The sequence below is a fragment of the Nannospalax galili genome, unplaced genomic scaffold (assembly GCF_000622305.1).
Source record: "Nannospalax galili isolate Female #2095 unplaced genomic scaffold, S.galili_v1.0 scaffold46, whole genome shotgun sequence".
NCBI classification, from domain to species: Eukaryota; Metazoa; Chordata; class Mammalia; order Rodentia; family Spalacidae; genus Nannospalax; species Nannospalax galili.
In genome coordinates, this window is record NW_008355790.1 from 2,578,436 (window position 1) to 2,594,709 (window position 16,274).

Below are 16,274 nucleotides of genomic sequence, written 5' to 3' on the forward strand. Positions count from 1 at the left end.
AGATCTTTTTTAAAGGCTAAAAACTCATTCAATTTTATGTCTTACAGAGCTTATACTGAGTTCAATATTATATAATTGTATTGATTCTACTGTGTACCTAGAAATTTACAGCCACTTGTGAAAGAGATGTACTGTTGCTCTGGAGTGTGTTACTGAATATGTTAAAGCTGTAATGAAATGCTTCTTCTAATCATGTAGTTACTAACAATTAAAAAATTATATTCTAAGAATTTATTTCCTTGTGAGGGGAAGAATTGTGTCACAGCATTCACATGAAGGTTAGAGAACAACTTTTGGAGTTCTCACCTTCCACCATGTGGTTCCTGGGGCTTGAACTCAGCTTGTTAGTTAGGCTTGATGGGTTTTTTTTTTTGGTCCTTTTGAGACAGAGCCTGTCTGCCAGCTGGCTTGGAACTCACTGTGTAGACCAGGCTGGCCTTGCTCTCACAGCGATCCTCCTGTGCCTCTGCCTCCTGAATGCTGGGATCAGAGGCACGTGCTAGCACACCCAGATCCTAAAAATTTGTTAAATAACTTCAAGTATTCATTTACTTTTCTAGAGTAGGATTGTAATTTGTTAGTCCTCATCTTAAGTTTTATTTTCATGAGTAGTTTATTCATTCAGTAATCTTTATCTTTTTTCCTCTTTCCAATTCAGAGTCCTGTATATGGAAATTCACATGAGACAGCTCAGTCTAGAAGAGTAGTAATTTCTCATAGTATGGATAAAGCCCTGAAAGAAGGTAAGGACTAAGGAACGGGAATATATAATTACCGGGTAAAGCAATTCATTCTGTTCTGCAAGGAAGTTTATAATCTCTAGCAAATTTATCTTTCCTATAGCATTAAGAATTTTTCATGAGTTTCTCTTTGAAGATTAAGTACATCTGTGTTTTGGATCAATGGAAATGGTTTAAACGTTTATGGAATGGAAATTCCCAGATCCCATGAAGGTAGCCAGCTAAGAAGAGCTTTATCTACAACATGGAACATAGATCTGCTCTCTGTTCCTGAAAATGGGTTTCAGGAAATAGTTTATTCACCATCCCTTCCCTTTTCTAAACAACCTAGAGGTTGTGTGTTAGAGGCTAAAGGACTCAGACTCTCTCGTGGACAAGTCAGTTTCAACAGAGTGTTTCAGCACTCTGTGTTCTTCACAAGTGTGAAGAGCATGTCAGTAAAGCTTGCGTGGAGGAAGCCAAAGGAAGGAGTGTAGACAATACACTGCAGTTACAGTCCTGGGCGTGAGGTTTTAGAAGATTTTGAAAATTAAATTTCTAAATATATTGATGATGATTTGTGCAGTTATTTGCGCAGAAGAAAAATGTCTTGTTTTTCAGATGACTACTAGTTTGGCTTCTCTCTTTTTTTTTTCTTTTTTGATCTTTTTGAGGCAGGGTGTTCTTGTCACCCCAGCTGGTCTGGAACTCACTAAGATCTGCCTGCCTCTGCCTCCTGAGTGCTGGTGCCACCATCCCTGGGCTCTAGTTTGGTGTCTCTTGTGATTAACAAAACGACCAAAAACAGCTTAGGGGAAGAAATGGTTGATTTCATCTTACAACTCCCAGACCACAGTCTATCACTGAGGGAAATCAGGAACTCGAAGCAGGAACCTGGAGGCAGAAACTGAAGCAGATGCTATGGAGAACGCTTGCTTACTGACTTGCTTCTCCTGGCTTTCTGAGATAGCTTCCTAATATAGCCTAGGTTCACCTGCTGAGGGATGGCCCTCCCACATCACTAAATAATCAAGAAAATGCCCCCAGACATGCAAGCCAATCTGATGAAGGAAATTCCGCAACTTAGAGGTTTTCTCTTCCCAGGTGTGATAAGTTGACAAGATTAGATGGTGTTGAATGAGGAATTAAGAGGGGACTGATTTTATATAGACACACTCACATATAATTGTATATATATTTTACTTGGCATAGTTCACAAAAATCAGCATGTTAAAATTGGAAGATAAGTATAATGAAAGTATAGAAATAGCTTGAAATTTGAATTTTAGAATTTTATAGACTATAATTAATAATTTTGATTAATGGTTAATAGGAATGCTTTTTAAAAATTTTTATTTATTATTATTTTTTTATGTGTATGTGTGTATTGCCTGCATGTAGGTAAGTGCACCTGTGTCGTGCAATGCCTGTGGAGGTCAGAGGAGGCTGTTGGAACCCCTGGGACTGGAGTTATGGACAGTTGTTAGCTGCCATGTGGGTGCTGGGATTTGAACCCGGGTCTTCTGCAAGAACAACCCGTGTTCTTAACCCCGGAGCCATCTCTCCAGCCCCAGAATGATTTTTCTAAAACATACTGGATTTAAAATTTGACTTTTATTATTCAAAGCATCATGATTTTAAAGATTATTTTTATACCTTTTTATGTGTGTGTCTAGGCCAGTAGTCAGTGTCATATGTTGTTCCTCAGGTGCTATCCACTTGTTTTCTGAGACAGTGTCTCTTACTGGCCTAGGATTAGGCTAGGCCAGGGAGCCCCAGGAATCTGCCTTTCTCTCCTTCCCCAGTTCTGGCTTATGAGCACGCACTACCATGCCTGCCTTTTTTTTTTTTTTTTTTTTTTTTTTTTTTTTATTCTTTGAAAAATTTATACATGTATACAATGTACCCTGATCATAATCTACCCCTCAACCTCCCATCCAGCTCCTCCAGGACCCCCTATCTTGTCTCCCTCCCAAATTCATGTCATCCTTTTATAATTATGTATGCATATATATATGTATGCATTTAAACCTACTGAGTCCATTTAGTGCTGCCCATATGTGCATGGGTGTGGGGTTGTCCATTGAGGCATGGGAGACCTACCAGTGGCTGTACTCCTAAAGAAAAGTGAGTCTCCCCAAGTAGCCATCAACTGCTGATAATCAATGCCTCAGCTAGGAGTGGGCCTTGGGAGCCCATCCCTACTCCATGCTGGAATTTTTAACTTACTTGATCTTGTGCAGGTCTTGTATAAATAACCACTGCTCCTGTGAATTCATGTATGCAAGATATGTCATGTCGAGTATTTCACAGTATTCTTCCCCATCCTCCAACACTTACATTCTTTTCACATCCTCTTTTCTTGTGTTTTCTGAGCCTTTGGTGGAGGTGATATAGATACCTCATCTTCAGCTGAGCACTCACAATCATTTCTTCTCGACACTTTGAACAGTAACATGTCCCTGTATTAACCACTACTGACTGTGATAAGAAGCTTCTCTAAGGTTGAGAACAGCACAGATATATGTATATAAGCATAAATATTTATAACGCAGTTTGACAACATGACCATTTACAAAAACAACATCAAAGCACCTGCCCAGCTTTTACAGTCTTGTAACTGGTTCTCTCCACTGTGCTTCTTAGACTTTTACCCTTACATCTATATAGCTCAGAGTTATAGTGGCTTTGAGAATTTATTTTGTGACTTTATCCTTTTTGGTATTTCCTGTTTGGGGGCATCTTAAATGATAATAAAAAACATATGAAATTGTGTCTAAATTTACACTGCCTTTTGCTGTTAGTGCTGTTGCTGTTGGGGCAGGGCAGTTGTATAAACATGTATCTTACCCAGTTTGTTTCCATTTCCTATTCTACCCTGTTCCTTTACCAATATTTTTTAAAGTTTGTTTATTTATTTGTGTGTGTGTGTGTGTGTGTGTGTGTGTGTGTGTTGTACGTGCAGGTGTGCACATGACACAACGCACATGTGGAGGTCAGAGGACAGCTCTTGGGAATAGATTTTTTTTCTTCTGCTTGGGGTTCTGGAGATTGAACTCAAGTTGTCAGACTTGCCACAGCAAGTGCTTTTACCCACAGAGCCATCTCACTGGCCCTGCACCAACTTTTGAGTGTTCTTCACTGTTTAAATTTTTTTTTCTATAGTTCCTGTTTGGTTCAGTAAGGTTAGTTTATAAGCCATTTAACCATCTCTGTAGCTGCAACTCTCTTGTTAATAAAAAAATTAATTATATAACTGTGTTTTGATCATTTCTCTTGAAGGTTTAATTAATATTTTGCTGTATTTATGTACCACATTTATTTACCCATTCATTTATTAATGGACATGTGAGTTGCTTCTCTTTTTGGCCATTGTGAAAGCCAAAATGTGGTACCTTTCAAAATTTTGAAGACATAGAAATTTATATTTGAACATGCCCTTTTCTCTTGGGTGGACCAGTTTGTTTTAGAAGGAGTTGTGTGTGTATGTATGTGTGGTGGGGTAATAGGTAAAGAGCTGAGGTCTACTTGACAGAAACACATTGTCCTTAAGCTAGTTTCTGTGCAATGATTTTCTTTGAAAGGAAAATGTTACCTGGAGCCTTTGGGTAAGAGCTTTAGTTAATTAGATTTTATTTTTATTTTTAAATTCATTTGCTGGCTCACTGTCTTTTTTTTTTTTCTGTGCATTCATCCTTTTAAATTTTTATTAATTTTTCTTTGTAAATTATATTTTGAAAATTTTGTGCAATATATTTTGATCATATTAAGACTCCCCTCCCCTATCTGCTCCCCTCTTATAGGCCCCCCCCGCCACCTCTTATACCCCACCTTGCTGGATTTCATGTACTTTGTCATATGTGTTAATGCATATCAAGCCAAGTTCATGTCTCCAAATGTTCTTCAGTATGCATTCATCCACCTGAGTCTGGTCATCCTATTTAGTGTCATACCTTTAAAGAAAACCAGCTCTCCCTCCCCCAATAGTTACTGGTTGCCAATAGTTCCATGGCTAAGGTTGGGGCTTCTTACCCACTTTCCCACTTCTATACTGGGTTTTTTCTGGCTTGAGCTTGCTGTTACCATTACTATGAGTTCATTTGAGTAACTTCCCAGCTATTTGGAAAACTTGATTTTTTTTTGTGGTCATTGACCACCTCTGGCTCTTATTGCCCCCTCTTCTGCAATGGTCTCTGAGCCCTGGGTGACAGAGGTGTCCTATTCAGGGATGTTTTCTGCAGCCTTTTATTTTTTGAACTTTGGCCAGATATATCTTTCTGGGTTAATCATCATCTGTTATATGGGGAAGCTTTGCTGGTGAGAGTTGAGAGATGAATTAATATTCTTTCTGCCCCCTAGTCCCCTATGTTACAGAACATAACATAGGTGTAGAGGTTGCATTGTAGATGTGTCACTTGAGATGGGTATATCACAGATACTTGTCCTCTGCGTCTGACCAGTTGTGGAACTTTGTAATAGTCTCCATCTGTTGCAACAAGACACTTCTTTGATGAGTGGTAAGAGGTACACTCATCTGTATATAAGGATATGTATTTAGAATACAGTAAGAAATTAAGTTGGTCTAGGAGTGTGACAAAAGGTTTTTTTCTAGGAAAATGTCTCCAGCCATGTGTATTTGCCTATGTTTACAATACTGTACATGAGTTCCCTCCCATTGAGCAGTAGACAGCTGTTGATTTCCCCTAAGATAACAATGCCACTACTGCATCAGTAGAAATTATTTGCTGAGCTGGTCATTGTTGTAGTTCATAGACTGGATGGGATCATTGATTGGTTTTATTCTTTGGCAGTTTACATAGTATCTTCTGATACCCTGGGAGGTAGTCTTCAGGGAGACATCAGATCAGTTCCAGCTCAGTTGCTCCAAGTCCAACATCTATGCACTGTTTTCAGCACTAGGGTCTTTCTTTCTTCACATTCTGGAAGGCAATCAAGGACTGTGGCAATCACCTGTATTGATGCACTGTTTTCAGCACTAGGGTCTTTCTTCACATTCTGGAAGGCAATCAAGGACTGTGGCAATCACCTGTATTATTTTGGGAGTCTCTTGGACTACTCTGACCAAAATGAAGGGAGGATTCCCCTCCCTGGCACTGTTTTTTTTTTGTTACTATAGCCTTTAGCTATACACATACATGAGTATTTTTTTCAATAGGCTTTTGAACTAATACATTTCCCTATGTATTTTCATACCACCTAAGGGTTATTTACCTGTCCTCTTTCTCCTTCTGTATATCTGTTTCTATTCCCTCCCCAGGTGAAGTATCCCACATTTTTCCCATTCCTCCTTGATAACACCTGTTTCCTACCATCCCTTTCTCTTGAGCTCCCTCTTCTCCTTATCCCCATGGTTCCTTTGCATTTTCCTGGCTCCCGAGGTTACATCAGGATATATGCTCACATCTAAGGATTTGGACCTGAGATCCACATATGAGCAAGAACATATATTGCTTGTTTTCTGAGTCTGTGTTACTGCACTTAGTATAACAATTTCTAATTTCATGTATCTGCAAATTTCATGCTTTTGTTTTTCATTACTGCTGAGTAGAACTCTGTTGTGTAAATATACTGTAATTACTGCACTTTCATTATTGATTCATCAGTTGAGGGACATTTAGAATTTTAAAAAATATTTTATTATTTTCATTTTGTGTGAATGTGTGTATCACCTGTGTATGTGAGTGCATTCGTGTTGTGCAATGCTGTGGAGGTCAAGAGAGGGCTTCAGATTCCCTTGGAACTGGCGTTAAGGACAGTCCGTAGCCATCATGTGGGTGCTGGGAATCGAACCCGGGTCCTCTTCAAGAGCAGTCAGTGCTCTTAACCTCTGAGCCCTCTCTCTAGCCCCTGTTTTGTTTTTTTGAGACAGTCTCATGTAGCCTTGGCTGGTCTGGAACTCTCTGCGTAGACCAGATTGGCCTGGAATTCACAGAAATCTACCTACTTTTGTCTTCCAAGTTCTGGGATTAAAGGTAAGCACCACCATACCTAGCATTCGCTTCCTTTTTTATGGGGTTCAGTGCAGTATTTTAATTCATGCATATAGTGTGCACTGACAAAATTCAGCCAACCTCTCTTGACCCTCTGCTACCTTTCTTTCTCACCTAGTAGTATTGAGATTGACTGGTTGTTTTGACTTTTGTAGCTCACTTTCTATATCTGTTAGCATTGTTGACTACATTCTTAAGGTTAGTATTCCTTTATTATATGTAAGATGGCTTTCAGGGAAGCTGAACATTATATCTTCTACCAAAATCAGAGCTGTTGACTACTATAAAGGCATTTTTTTGGAGTACAGTTTATGCAGTTGGTGGGAGTTACTAATCAGCAATAACAAACAAGCCAAAGATAGAATTACTTTCTAAAACATTTACTCACTTAAATTTATATTGAATGGAATCTTGAAATGTATGCTGAGAAAGCTAAGAGGTTATATAAGCATTTAGAATATCAGTAATGATTATAGCTTGTACCTCTGGAGTACTTTGAGTTATATTTTTAAACCCTAGCACCAGCATATTTAATAAAGTACAGCTAGCTATAATAGACTTAGTGTTGATAAAAGTGAGAATCTATATATTTACAAAATTTAAGTAACAATACACTTAAGGTAGTTATTTAAGTTTAGTTGATATGGAATGTTAAAAAATAATTAGCTCTGAAAACATTTTTTTTCGGGAGTGGGGGGACAGGGTCTCCCTGCAGCCCTAGCTGGCCTGGAACTCACTATGTAGACCAGGCTGGTCTTGATTTTACAGAGATCCACCTGCCTCAACCCCTTGAGTGCTGGGATCAAAGGTGCGCACCACCACACCCAGCCTTTAAATTAATTTGAACTAGATAATATGGTGCCATTTTATCCTTATGTATTTACTTTATTGCTTTTGGAATATATAATTTAAAAAAGATTCAATCAAAGAGTTGATTGAAATATGTATATTATGCATATGTACATGCTAGAATATGAATTTGTTGTTGATAATGTGTGTTTGTGCTGTAGCTCATTGTAGATAAGGAATTGTTTGCTCTTTACAAATTACAAGCATAAATAAAGTGGTTTAAAAAATGATGTAATGGGGCAAGAGAGATGGCTCAGCAGTTAAAAGTACTGACTGCTCTTGCAGAGGACCTGGTTTGATTCCCAGCACCCACATGGTGGTTAACAACCATCTGTAGCTCCAGTTCCAGGGGATCTGATGCCCTTTTCTGACCTCTGTGGGCATTGCATGACACAGGTGCACTTACATACATACAGGCAGTACACTCATACACACATTAAAAAAAAAAAGATGTGACACTGGACATGGTGGTGCACACCTTTAATCCTAGCCCTCAGGAGGCAGAGGCAGTGAATCTCTGTGAGATTGAGGCCAGCCTGGTCCACATAGTAACTTTCAGGCAGGCTGGGAGTAGGGAGACCCTGTCAGAAAAAAAACAGAAACAAACAAACCACCAACAAAACAAAAAAAACAAAATTAAAAAAAGGATACAATTAGGGGCCTGGTGTAGTGGTACCCACCAAGAACTCAGGAGACAGAGACAGGAGAATAATATATAGTTCAAAGCTAGCTGGGGCTACAGGGAGACCCTGTCTCAAAAGAAAAAAAAAAAGATATAATTGTTAGATGGAACAAGAATTAGACTACAAATTCTAGTAGTTAACTGACTTATTTAGCCAACTGTCGGGCAAGATGTACTCATTGGTGCAGCAGAGGCATGCTTTTTGTTTGTATGCTAAGTGTGAAGTAGATCTGGTTGACAAGTTACATTTTGTTTCTCAGCACTTCTGGGAACAAAGTGTGTACAAACAAAGCAAAGAACAGCAGGACTTACTTACCTGAAATGAAGTACTGTCATATCTAAACTTAGCCAAACAAGTAGCAGTAGCATTTAAAAATGAAAAATGAAAAAACTTTGAAAAATAAGAAATAATTTTTTAAAGAATATGAGTAATCCTGGTGTCCTTAAGCTGAAGCAGTGATGTATGGCTAAATGTTTTCCCCCCTTGGAGCACTGGAGTTGTCATCACATGCACTGGGTATCATTTTGTCTTTCAGACATTCTAGTTTCTTGCAGTGATCACATTGACTTTACAGTAGTCCTGTTTGAAGTATAGCTGTGCTGTCAGTCCTAGCAACTACCATGTGGCTGTTGAGTACCAAAAACTCATCCAGTCCTGTTTGCGATTGCTATAACCACAAAATATGTCCCATATTTCAAAGTTTCACTTGAAAAACCAATGTAAAATATTCATTTTTAAGTGTTGGCTTCTACATATATAAATACATTAATATGAAATACTAATTTCAACTTCTTTTTACTTTATTAATATGGCTAGCAGAAAATGGAAAACCATATACATGATTTTCATATTTTTATTAGATGACTAGTCTAGAGCTAAGATTTTCTTATTTTAAGGCATAAAGTCGATCCAGTATTGTGCTGGACAGCTTTAGTTGTCAACTTGACACACCTGGGTAGAAGGAACTTCAGTTGGGCAATTGCTTTATTTGGACTGACCTGTGGCCATGTCTGTGGGGCATTTTCTCCATTGTCGAGTAATGCGGGAGGGCCCAGCTCACTGTGGGTGGTTCAACCCTTAGGCAGGCGGTCTCTACTGCAAAGAAAGCAGGTTAAGCACAGATCAGGGGAGCAAGCCAGTAAGCAACTTTGCTCCCTGGTCTGTGATCCAGGTTCCTCCCCTGAGTTCCTGCCTTGGCTTCCCTTAATGATGGACTGTGCTTGTAAACAAAATAAATCCTTTCCTCTCCAAGTTGGTTTTGGTCAGTGATAGATAAATAGTAGCTGTATGACGAATAGGGTTGATCAGGAGAAAGCAGAGTTTATTAGCAAAGGAACACATGGGACAGATTCCCTTCCATGCAGGGAAAATGTCTGCCTGGGTCGTGAGCTGGGGTCTTTTTTAAGGGGGAGGTTTCTGCTTCCTGCAGAAGGTGGGAAGGTGTATTTTTTTTAAAGTTGGGCAGGGGGAAGTGGGAGAGCAGGACTGTTAAAAACCTGTCCTCTTTAGAGATCAAAGGGGATGCCTGCTGTGTTGGCCAAACCATAGAGAAAAGTCTGCTTCTCTTGACTTCAAAGACCAAGGTGCTTATCAGCTCATTTCCCTTTTCTCAGGAGCTTGAGAAGTCCTTGAGACCCTGTTGGTGAGGGGCAGAGCTATTTGAACCTTAACAGTCAGTGTTTTTGTCATAGCATAGAAAGCAACTAGAACAAGTATTAAGAAAATAGACTAGAAATCTTCAAATAAGGTAGTAAGCTACGGATGCTGAGACTACTGTGGTATCTGGATGAGACTGGAATGAAGGATTCTTCCTATATTACTTATGGTTTTATTAAGAGAAAGAAACTGCATAGTAATCGAACAGTGAAATCTAATATGAAGAATCACTGTCCTGTATGATGGGATCAAGCACTAAAGGGGAATGAACCATAAGATGATAGGGTAGTAAAATGGGAACAGCGTCTACCTTTAGTTGCTGAGGCAGAGCATCTTAGAGTGTAATAAAGTGGAAGAAGTGTTCTTTATGTGAGGACTGAGATCTAGGTCTTGGAGAGGGCATGACCTGGGTCCACATGATAATTGAGAAGTTTTGCTGTATGGTATGTAAGTAGATTGGCACCAAGTTCAAATATTTAAAAAATTAGACTGTATAAGAAAATGTAGGACTTATGGTCACCAGGCCCAAATGTTCTGGTTAGATGAAGATCCTCCTGTTTTCTTTTGAGTTCTGTTTTTACTTTCTGTATTTTAAGCAATGACTATTAAATGGGAAATAACCATTTTCCAGTAAAAATATTGCCTTGATATTTGCATCTTTCATCTAAGACTTACTCTTGCTTTGTTTATTCTTCATAGTGTTCGACTATAGTTATAGAGACTACATCTTCTCCTGGTATGGGAACCTCAGCAGAGACGAAGGACAGCTTTACCATCTGCTCCTGGAAGACTTTTGGGAAATCGCCAGGCAGGTTCGCCATAGGCTGAGTCACATGGATGTGGTTAAAGTTGTCTGCAATGATGTTGTAAGGGCTTTGCTCACTCATTTCTGTGATCTGAAAGCTGCTAATGCCAGGTAAATGTGTGACATCAACAGCCCTCTCCCTTTTTACATTAAAATATTTTTCCTATTGAATTGGGGGTAAAAATCAAGATAGTACGATGGAATAATCTGCCTACTTGACTTGGAATGTAAACATTAAAAAAAAAATATTTATTATTTTTATTTTATGTGTATGAGTGCATTGCCTGCATGTGTGTAAGTGCACTGGTGTCATGCAATGCCTGAAGAGGTCAGAAAAGGACATCAGATCCCCTGGAACTGGAGTTGGACAGTTGTTAGTTACCATGTAGATGCTGGGAACCAAACCCAGGTTCTCTCAAGAGCAGCCAGTGTTCTTAACTGCTGAGCCATCTCTTCAGCCCTGAAACACATATATTTTGAAGGGAAATAGTGATAATATGTTCATAGAGTAGTTTTTTTTGTAACAGAGAGAGAGAGAGAGAGAGAGAGAGAGAGCGCTAACTTTGTGAGAAGCTTAACAGTGAAATGATGAGTGAGCAAGCACCATGATGGATTTATTTATATTTTCATGAGCTAGATAATGCAACAAGTAAATACACTTACTTACTATTTTGTAATGTGATAAAGCATAAGTGCATTTGCAAATTTAAAAAAAATTTAGAATTCGTGCTTCTTTTTTTTTTTTTTGGCCTAGTCTTAGTATGTAGACCAGGCTGGCCTTGAACTCACAGAGATCCACCTGCCTCTGGGATTAAAGGCATGGCTCATCTTCCTTTTTGCATTTCCTATGATAAGAGCTCAATTACTTCACAATATCCTGAAAACCGATTTTGTTTCTTCATTTTTACCTATTGGCATATATTCATGATAGTTGGTATTGGGTTGCATAAGGACCTTTTCATACAAGTATACAGTATACTTTGAGCTTATTTCCTTTTGTGTCTCCCTTCCTCCTCCCATTAGTCCCCTTTGTTCCCCTAAGTAGTTTCAGTTCTACTTTCAAGTTACATATTCATCTGTAGTTTTGTGTATTTATTTAAAATGTAGAAACCACAAATGAAAGAAGATACGGTATTTGTCTTTATGAAACTGACTTAATTCATTTACTCTGTTTCTCTCTAATTGTATCTGTCTTCCTACAAACATAACTTTGTTCTTTATGACTGACAAAATTCCTATTGTGTATATATACGGCATTTTCTTTATCCACTTCTCTGTTGTTACCTAAGTTGGTCCCGTAGCTTAGGTTTTTCAATTTGATTTTTTAAAATATTTTTTTTCTTTGAAAGTTCCATTCATTTATACAATGCATATTAATCATATGCATCCACCACTACCCCTCTCCAATGCTCTCCATCCCATTTCCCTCCCAATTTCATGCCCTCTTTTTAGTTTTTGTTATTAATAACTCCCTGAGTCCAGTGCTATCCATAAGGAGCATGAGCATTTTGTGAGTGGCTGCTTCGCTAAAGAAGATGGACTCTTCCTCTCCTCTGAAACCATTAACTGCAGCTCCTTTAATGGGGTGGGGCCTCAGCCCCATACATGTTGGAATTTTGACTGACTTGATCTTCAGATCTTATGCCGGAAACCACAGCTGCTGAGTGAATGCAGTGGTCTGTCATGTCCAAAAGACAAAATTTCACAGCTCTTCCCCATCTATTGATTCTTACACATTTTTTCTTCTGCCTCTTCCAAGAAGTCACCTGAGCCTTAGATAGTGAGAGATTGATACAGATGACTCAGGACTCAGAGTTACTTATACTTGGCACTTTGACCAGTTTTGAGTCTCTGCATTAACTACTACCCATTAAAAGAAAAAAGCTTCTCGGATCAAAGTTGCTTGGCACAGAGATTTTTATTTAACAACTCATATCTTCTGGGAACAGCATTGACCATCCAGGCAGGGTATTTCTGTTAAACTCCTTTAAAAATAGAGTACATATTATAATTTTTAATTAGCTTATAAAGTAATGGATTTCGATAAGACTTCTTTATGTAACCTTAGTTTTGACTAAACTATTCCTCCCCTCCCCTCCCCCCCAATGTCACTATCCCCACTTGAAAAAACTTTTTTAAAAGTTTTAATTAATTTTTAATTGTGTGTATCAGTGTGGATATTCACAGGAGTGCAGGTGCCCAGGGAGGCCAGAGGCATTGGATCTTTTGGAGCTGAAGTTACAGGTGGTTGTGAGCCACTTGATGTGGGTGCTGGGAACTGTCCGATCTGCAAGAGCAGCAAGTGCCCTTAAGTGCTGAGCCATCTCTCCATCCCTTCCCCCTCCCTACTTAAACCTTTAACCCCAAGTATATTCCCCCTCTTTTCATGTTACTTGTGTTCTACTATCCTCTCTAATTGAAGTTTTTTTCTTGGGTTGGAAAATTGTGGGTTTCTATACAGCTTTTTCACGGACCCTTTATTTTGGTTAATCCCTCTACAAATACCTCATTTTTTCATTCCTCACCCCCTTCCATGTTTGAACTTTTCTGACCTTAGTATCCCTCTCTCTACTTTCATTTTACTATCTCCCCTCCCTTAGGGTTGTCCGTCCCATGTCGCCCATTTCTAGTTTTCTGACTTTCACATGTACTTCAGGTAATGCATATAAACCAAAAGATTCAAAGGATCCACAAAGGAGAGGTAATATGTAGCATTTGGCTTTCTGGGCCTGGGTGACCTTACTTAGTATAATTTTTTCCAGTTCCATCCACTTACTTGAAAATTTCATGATTTCTTTACAATTGAGTAATATTCCATTGTATATATGTGCCACATTTTCCTTATCCATTTATCAGTTAATGGGGATCTTGGTTGATTCATTTTCTTAGCTATTATGAATTGAGGTACAATGAATATGGATAGGCAACTTAGCTATTTTTAATAGTACTGCAATGAACAGCGATGTGCAAGTATCTCTGTTACATGCTGACTTGTCATTTGGGTATAGCTAAGAGCAGTACAGTTGGGTCATATGGTAGAACCAATTTTAGGGTTTTAAAAAACAATTTATTATTTATTCTGTATGTATGTATGTGAACATGTGTTCACATGCACATTCTGGTGCCTCCATGTTACAGCATATGTGTATGTCAGAGGACAATTTTTGGAGACTCTGTTCTTTCCTTCCACCTTGTTTTTGAGGCAGGATTTGTTTCCACTGCTAAATTATGCATATGAGTTTGACCTATTCTCCTGTCTCTGCCTCCCATATTTCCATAGAGATGACTAGGATTACAGATGCACACCACTGCATCCAGATTTTTATGTGAATTTTGCTGGTTGAACTCAGGTAGTCAGGATTGCATGACAAAAATTTAATACTCTCTGAACCATCTCCCGGGCCCTAATTTTAGTTTTCTGAAGAACCTTCATACTTATTTTCTTAGTGACTAGACTAGGTTACATTCCTACTAGCACTAAGTGTTCCCTTTTGTCCACATTTGTTGTTACTTGTTTTCTTGATGAGTATCATTCTAACTAGGTTGAGATGGACTCTCAGTGTAGCTTTAATTTGCATTTTTCTGTTGGCTAGTGATGTTCTGAAAACCGATTTTTAAAGGAACTTAATTTAATGTTAAAACTAATTAGAAAGTTGGTTTCATAATGAAAATATCTCTGTTAAGCCTCTGTATTGTTAACATTGAAAAGGTCTATCTGTATTTATTAGGTGAGATTCTGGAAGACTTCAGCAAGGCCATTTTCTGTGCTCAGAACAAAGCCATCTTAGGTTGACTGATAGACTTGTAAATATGTATCATACTCTTAAATATAAGGATGATGAATTATAGCACTTGTAGCTTATACATAAAAAGTAGTCTTGTAGAAAGGAGTAGTCTTCTGCCTAGGATGGGCTTGTTGGAATGGAAATGGAACTACTTATAGTTAATATTACTTACTTTCACTTTCAGGAAAAAGTATTTAAACTACCCGAGGAGATAAGTCAGCATTGGCTGCCTTATTATCACTGGGGGGCTCACATTCTTTTCTTAGGAGCTCTGCTGTATGAATTGATGAGATGATAGTCCCTGTTCTGTCCTGTGACATTGCCCTGGCAGTGGACTGCTTCATTAGACTGGCAGGGCACTTACATTGTTTCTTCCTGTGTACTGTCTTCTCTTCCAAGGCCTACAAACCTCAGGCTGATAGGGCCAAATTCAAGGGCCGTGCATGCCCACAGTTTTCCACCTTGAGAGATTCATTTTCAATTGTGAGACACTTTTATTAAATAGTACTCTTATTACTCATGATAAATGATGGGTTTTTTTCTTTAACATTTTAAATGTCATTTGGGACAAAGTCAGTTTTATTGTCTTATTACTTGGTCACAGCAAGAGAAAGGTTTGAAAAACATGGTCATAGATCAAAAATCCTTTTTTGATCTCAGAATCAATCTACAATCTTTTTTTTTTTTGTCTTTTTGAGACAGGGTCTCCCTGTAGTCCTAGCTGATCTGAGTTCACTACTGTAGACCAGGCTGGCCTTGAAGTCACAAAGATCTGCCTGCCTCTGTCTCCCAAGTACTGGGACTAAAGGCATGCACCACCACACCCGGCCATCAATCTACAATCTTTTAAAATTTTTTGTTTGTTTTAAAATATTTTTATTTTATTTTTTGTGTATGTTTTTAAAAAATTACTTATTTTTATTTATTACTATTTTTTTACAAAAACTTTATTGAGAATTTCATACATGCACATAAGGTGTTTTGATCAAATTCATGCCCACTCCCTCCCCTCCAACATTCCCCCCTCTGAAGAGGTAACCCCAAAATCTTTTAAGGATTAGATACAAGCTCCCAAATACTTTTGACATTTTTGGCCTTGGAACAGAGTATATTGCTAACAGGCCGAAGGACATTATGACTTTTAGCCAAGCAGCTGGCTACATTTCTTCGGGGTCTTTTTTACCCTAACTGTCTAACCAATTCCTACCTCCTATTCTTTTTTATTTTCCCCCAGTTAATTATTTATTTAATAACCACATACTTAGAAGAAGCATTTCACTACAGATTTAACATATTCAGTAACACATTCCAGAGCAAGAGTACATCTCTTTCACAAGTGGGTACAAGTTTCTAGGTTCACAGTTGAGTTAATACTGTTATACAATATTGAACTCAGTATAAGCCCTATAAGACATAACATTAAATGAAGTTTTAACCTTTAAAAAAGATCTCCATTTCATTATTAAAATACACATTTTCATACAAAAGAATTCATTTTCAATGCAATTGACATTAAGATGTCTGCACATGCGTTTCTAATCTCTATATATCTGATTTTTACTAGTGACAGTTGGTTACTTTCTGAGCTCCTTGGTATCTGAGCATGGCTGTAAAGTTATCAGGTAGATTTCAGTGGTAATGTTTTTCACATCTAATTTTTATCATTTTTTATCATTATTTTTTTAATTTTTAATAACTACATGACTAGAAGAAGCATTTCACTACAGCTTTAACATATTCAGTACACACTCCAGAGCAAGAGCACA

General features: G+C 38.2%; 1 protein-coding gene across 3 annotated transcripts in view; it reads left to right on the forward strand.

Annotated features, from left to right (window-relative positions):
• Snx25 (sorting nexin 25) overlaps window positions 1-16,274 on the forward strand; it is a 161,381-nt gene that overhangs the window by 43,058 nt on the left and 102,049 nt on the right. For 2 of the 3 annotated variants that reach the window (XM_008853585.3, XM_029556374.1), the window contains exons 2-3: window positions 659-743; window positions 10,618-10,834. In XM_008853585.3, coding sequence (XP_008851807.2) covers window positions 659-743; window positions 10,618-10,834 — 302 coding nt within the window. The remainder of the gene's footprint in view (window positions 1-658; window positions 744-10,617; window positions 10,835-16,274) is intronic. The other variant, XM_029556373.1, reaches the window with a different exon arrangement.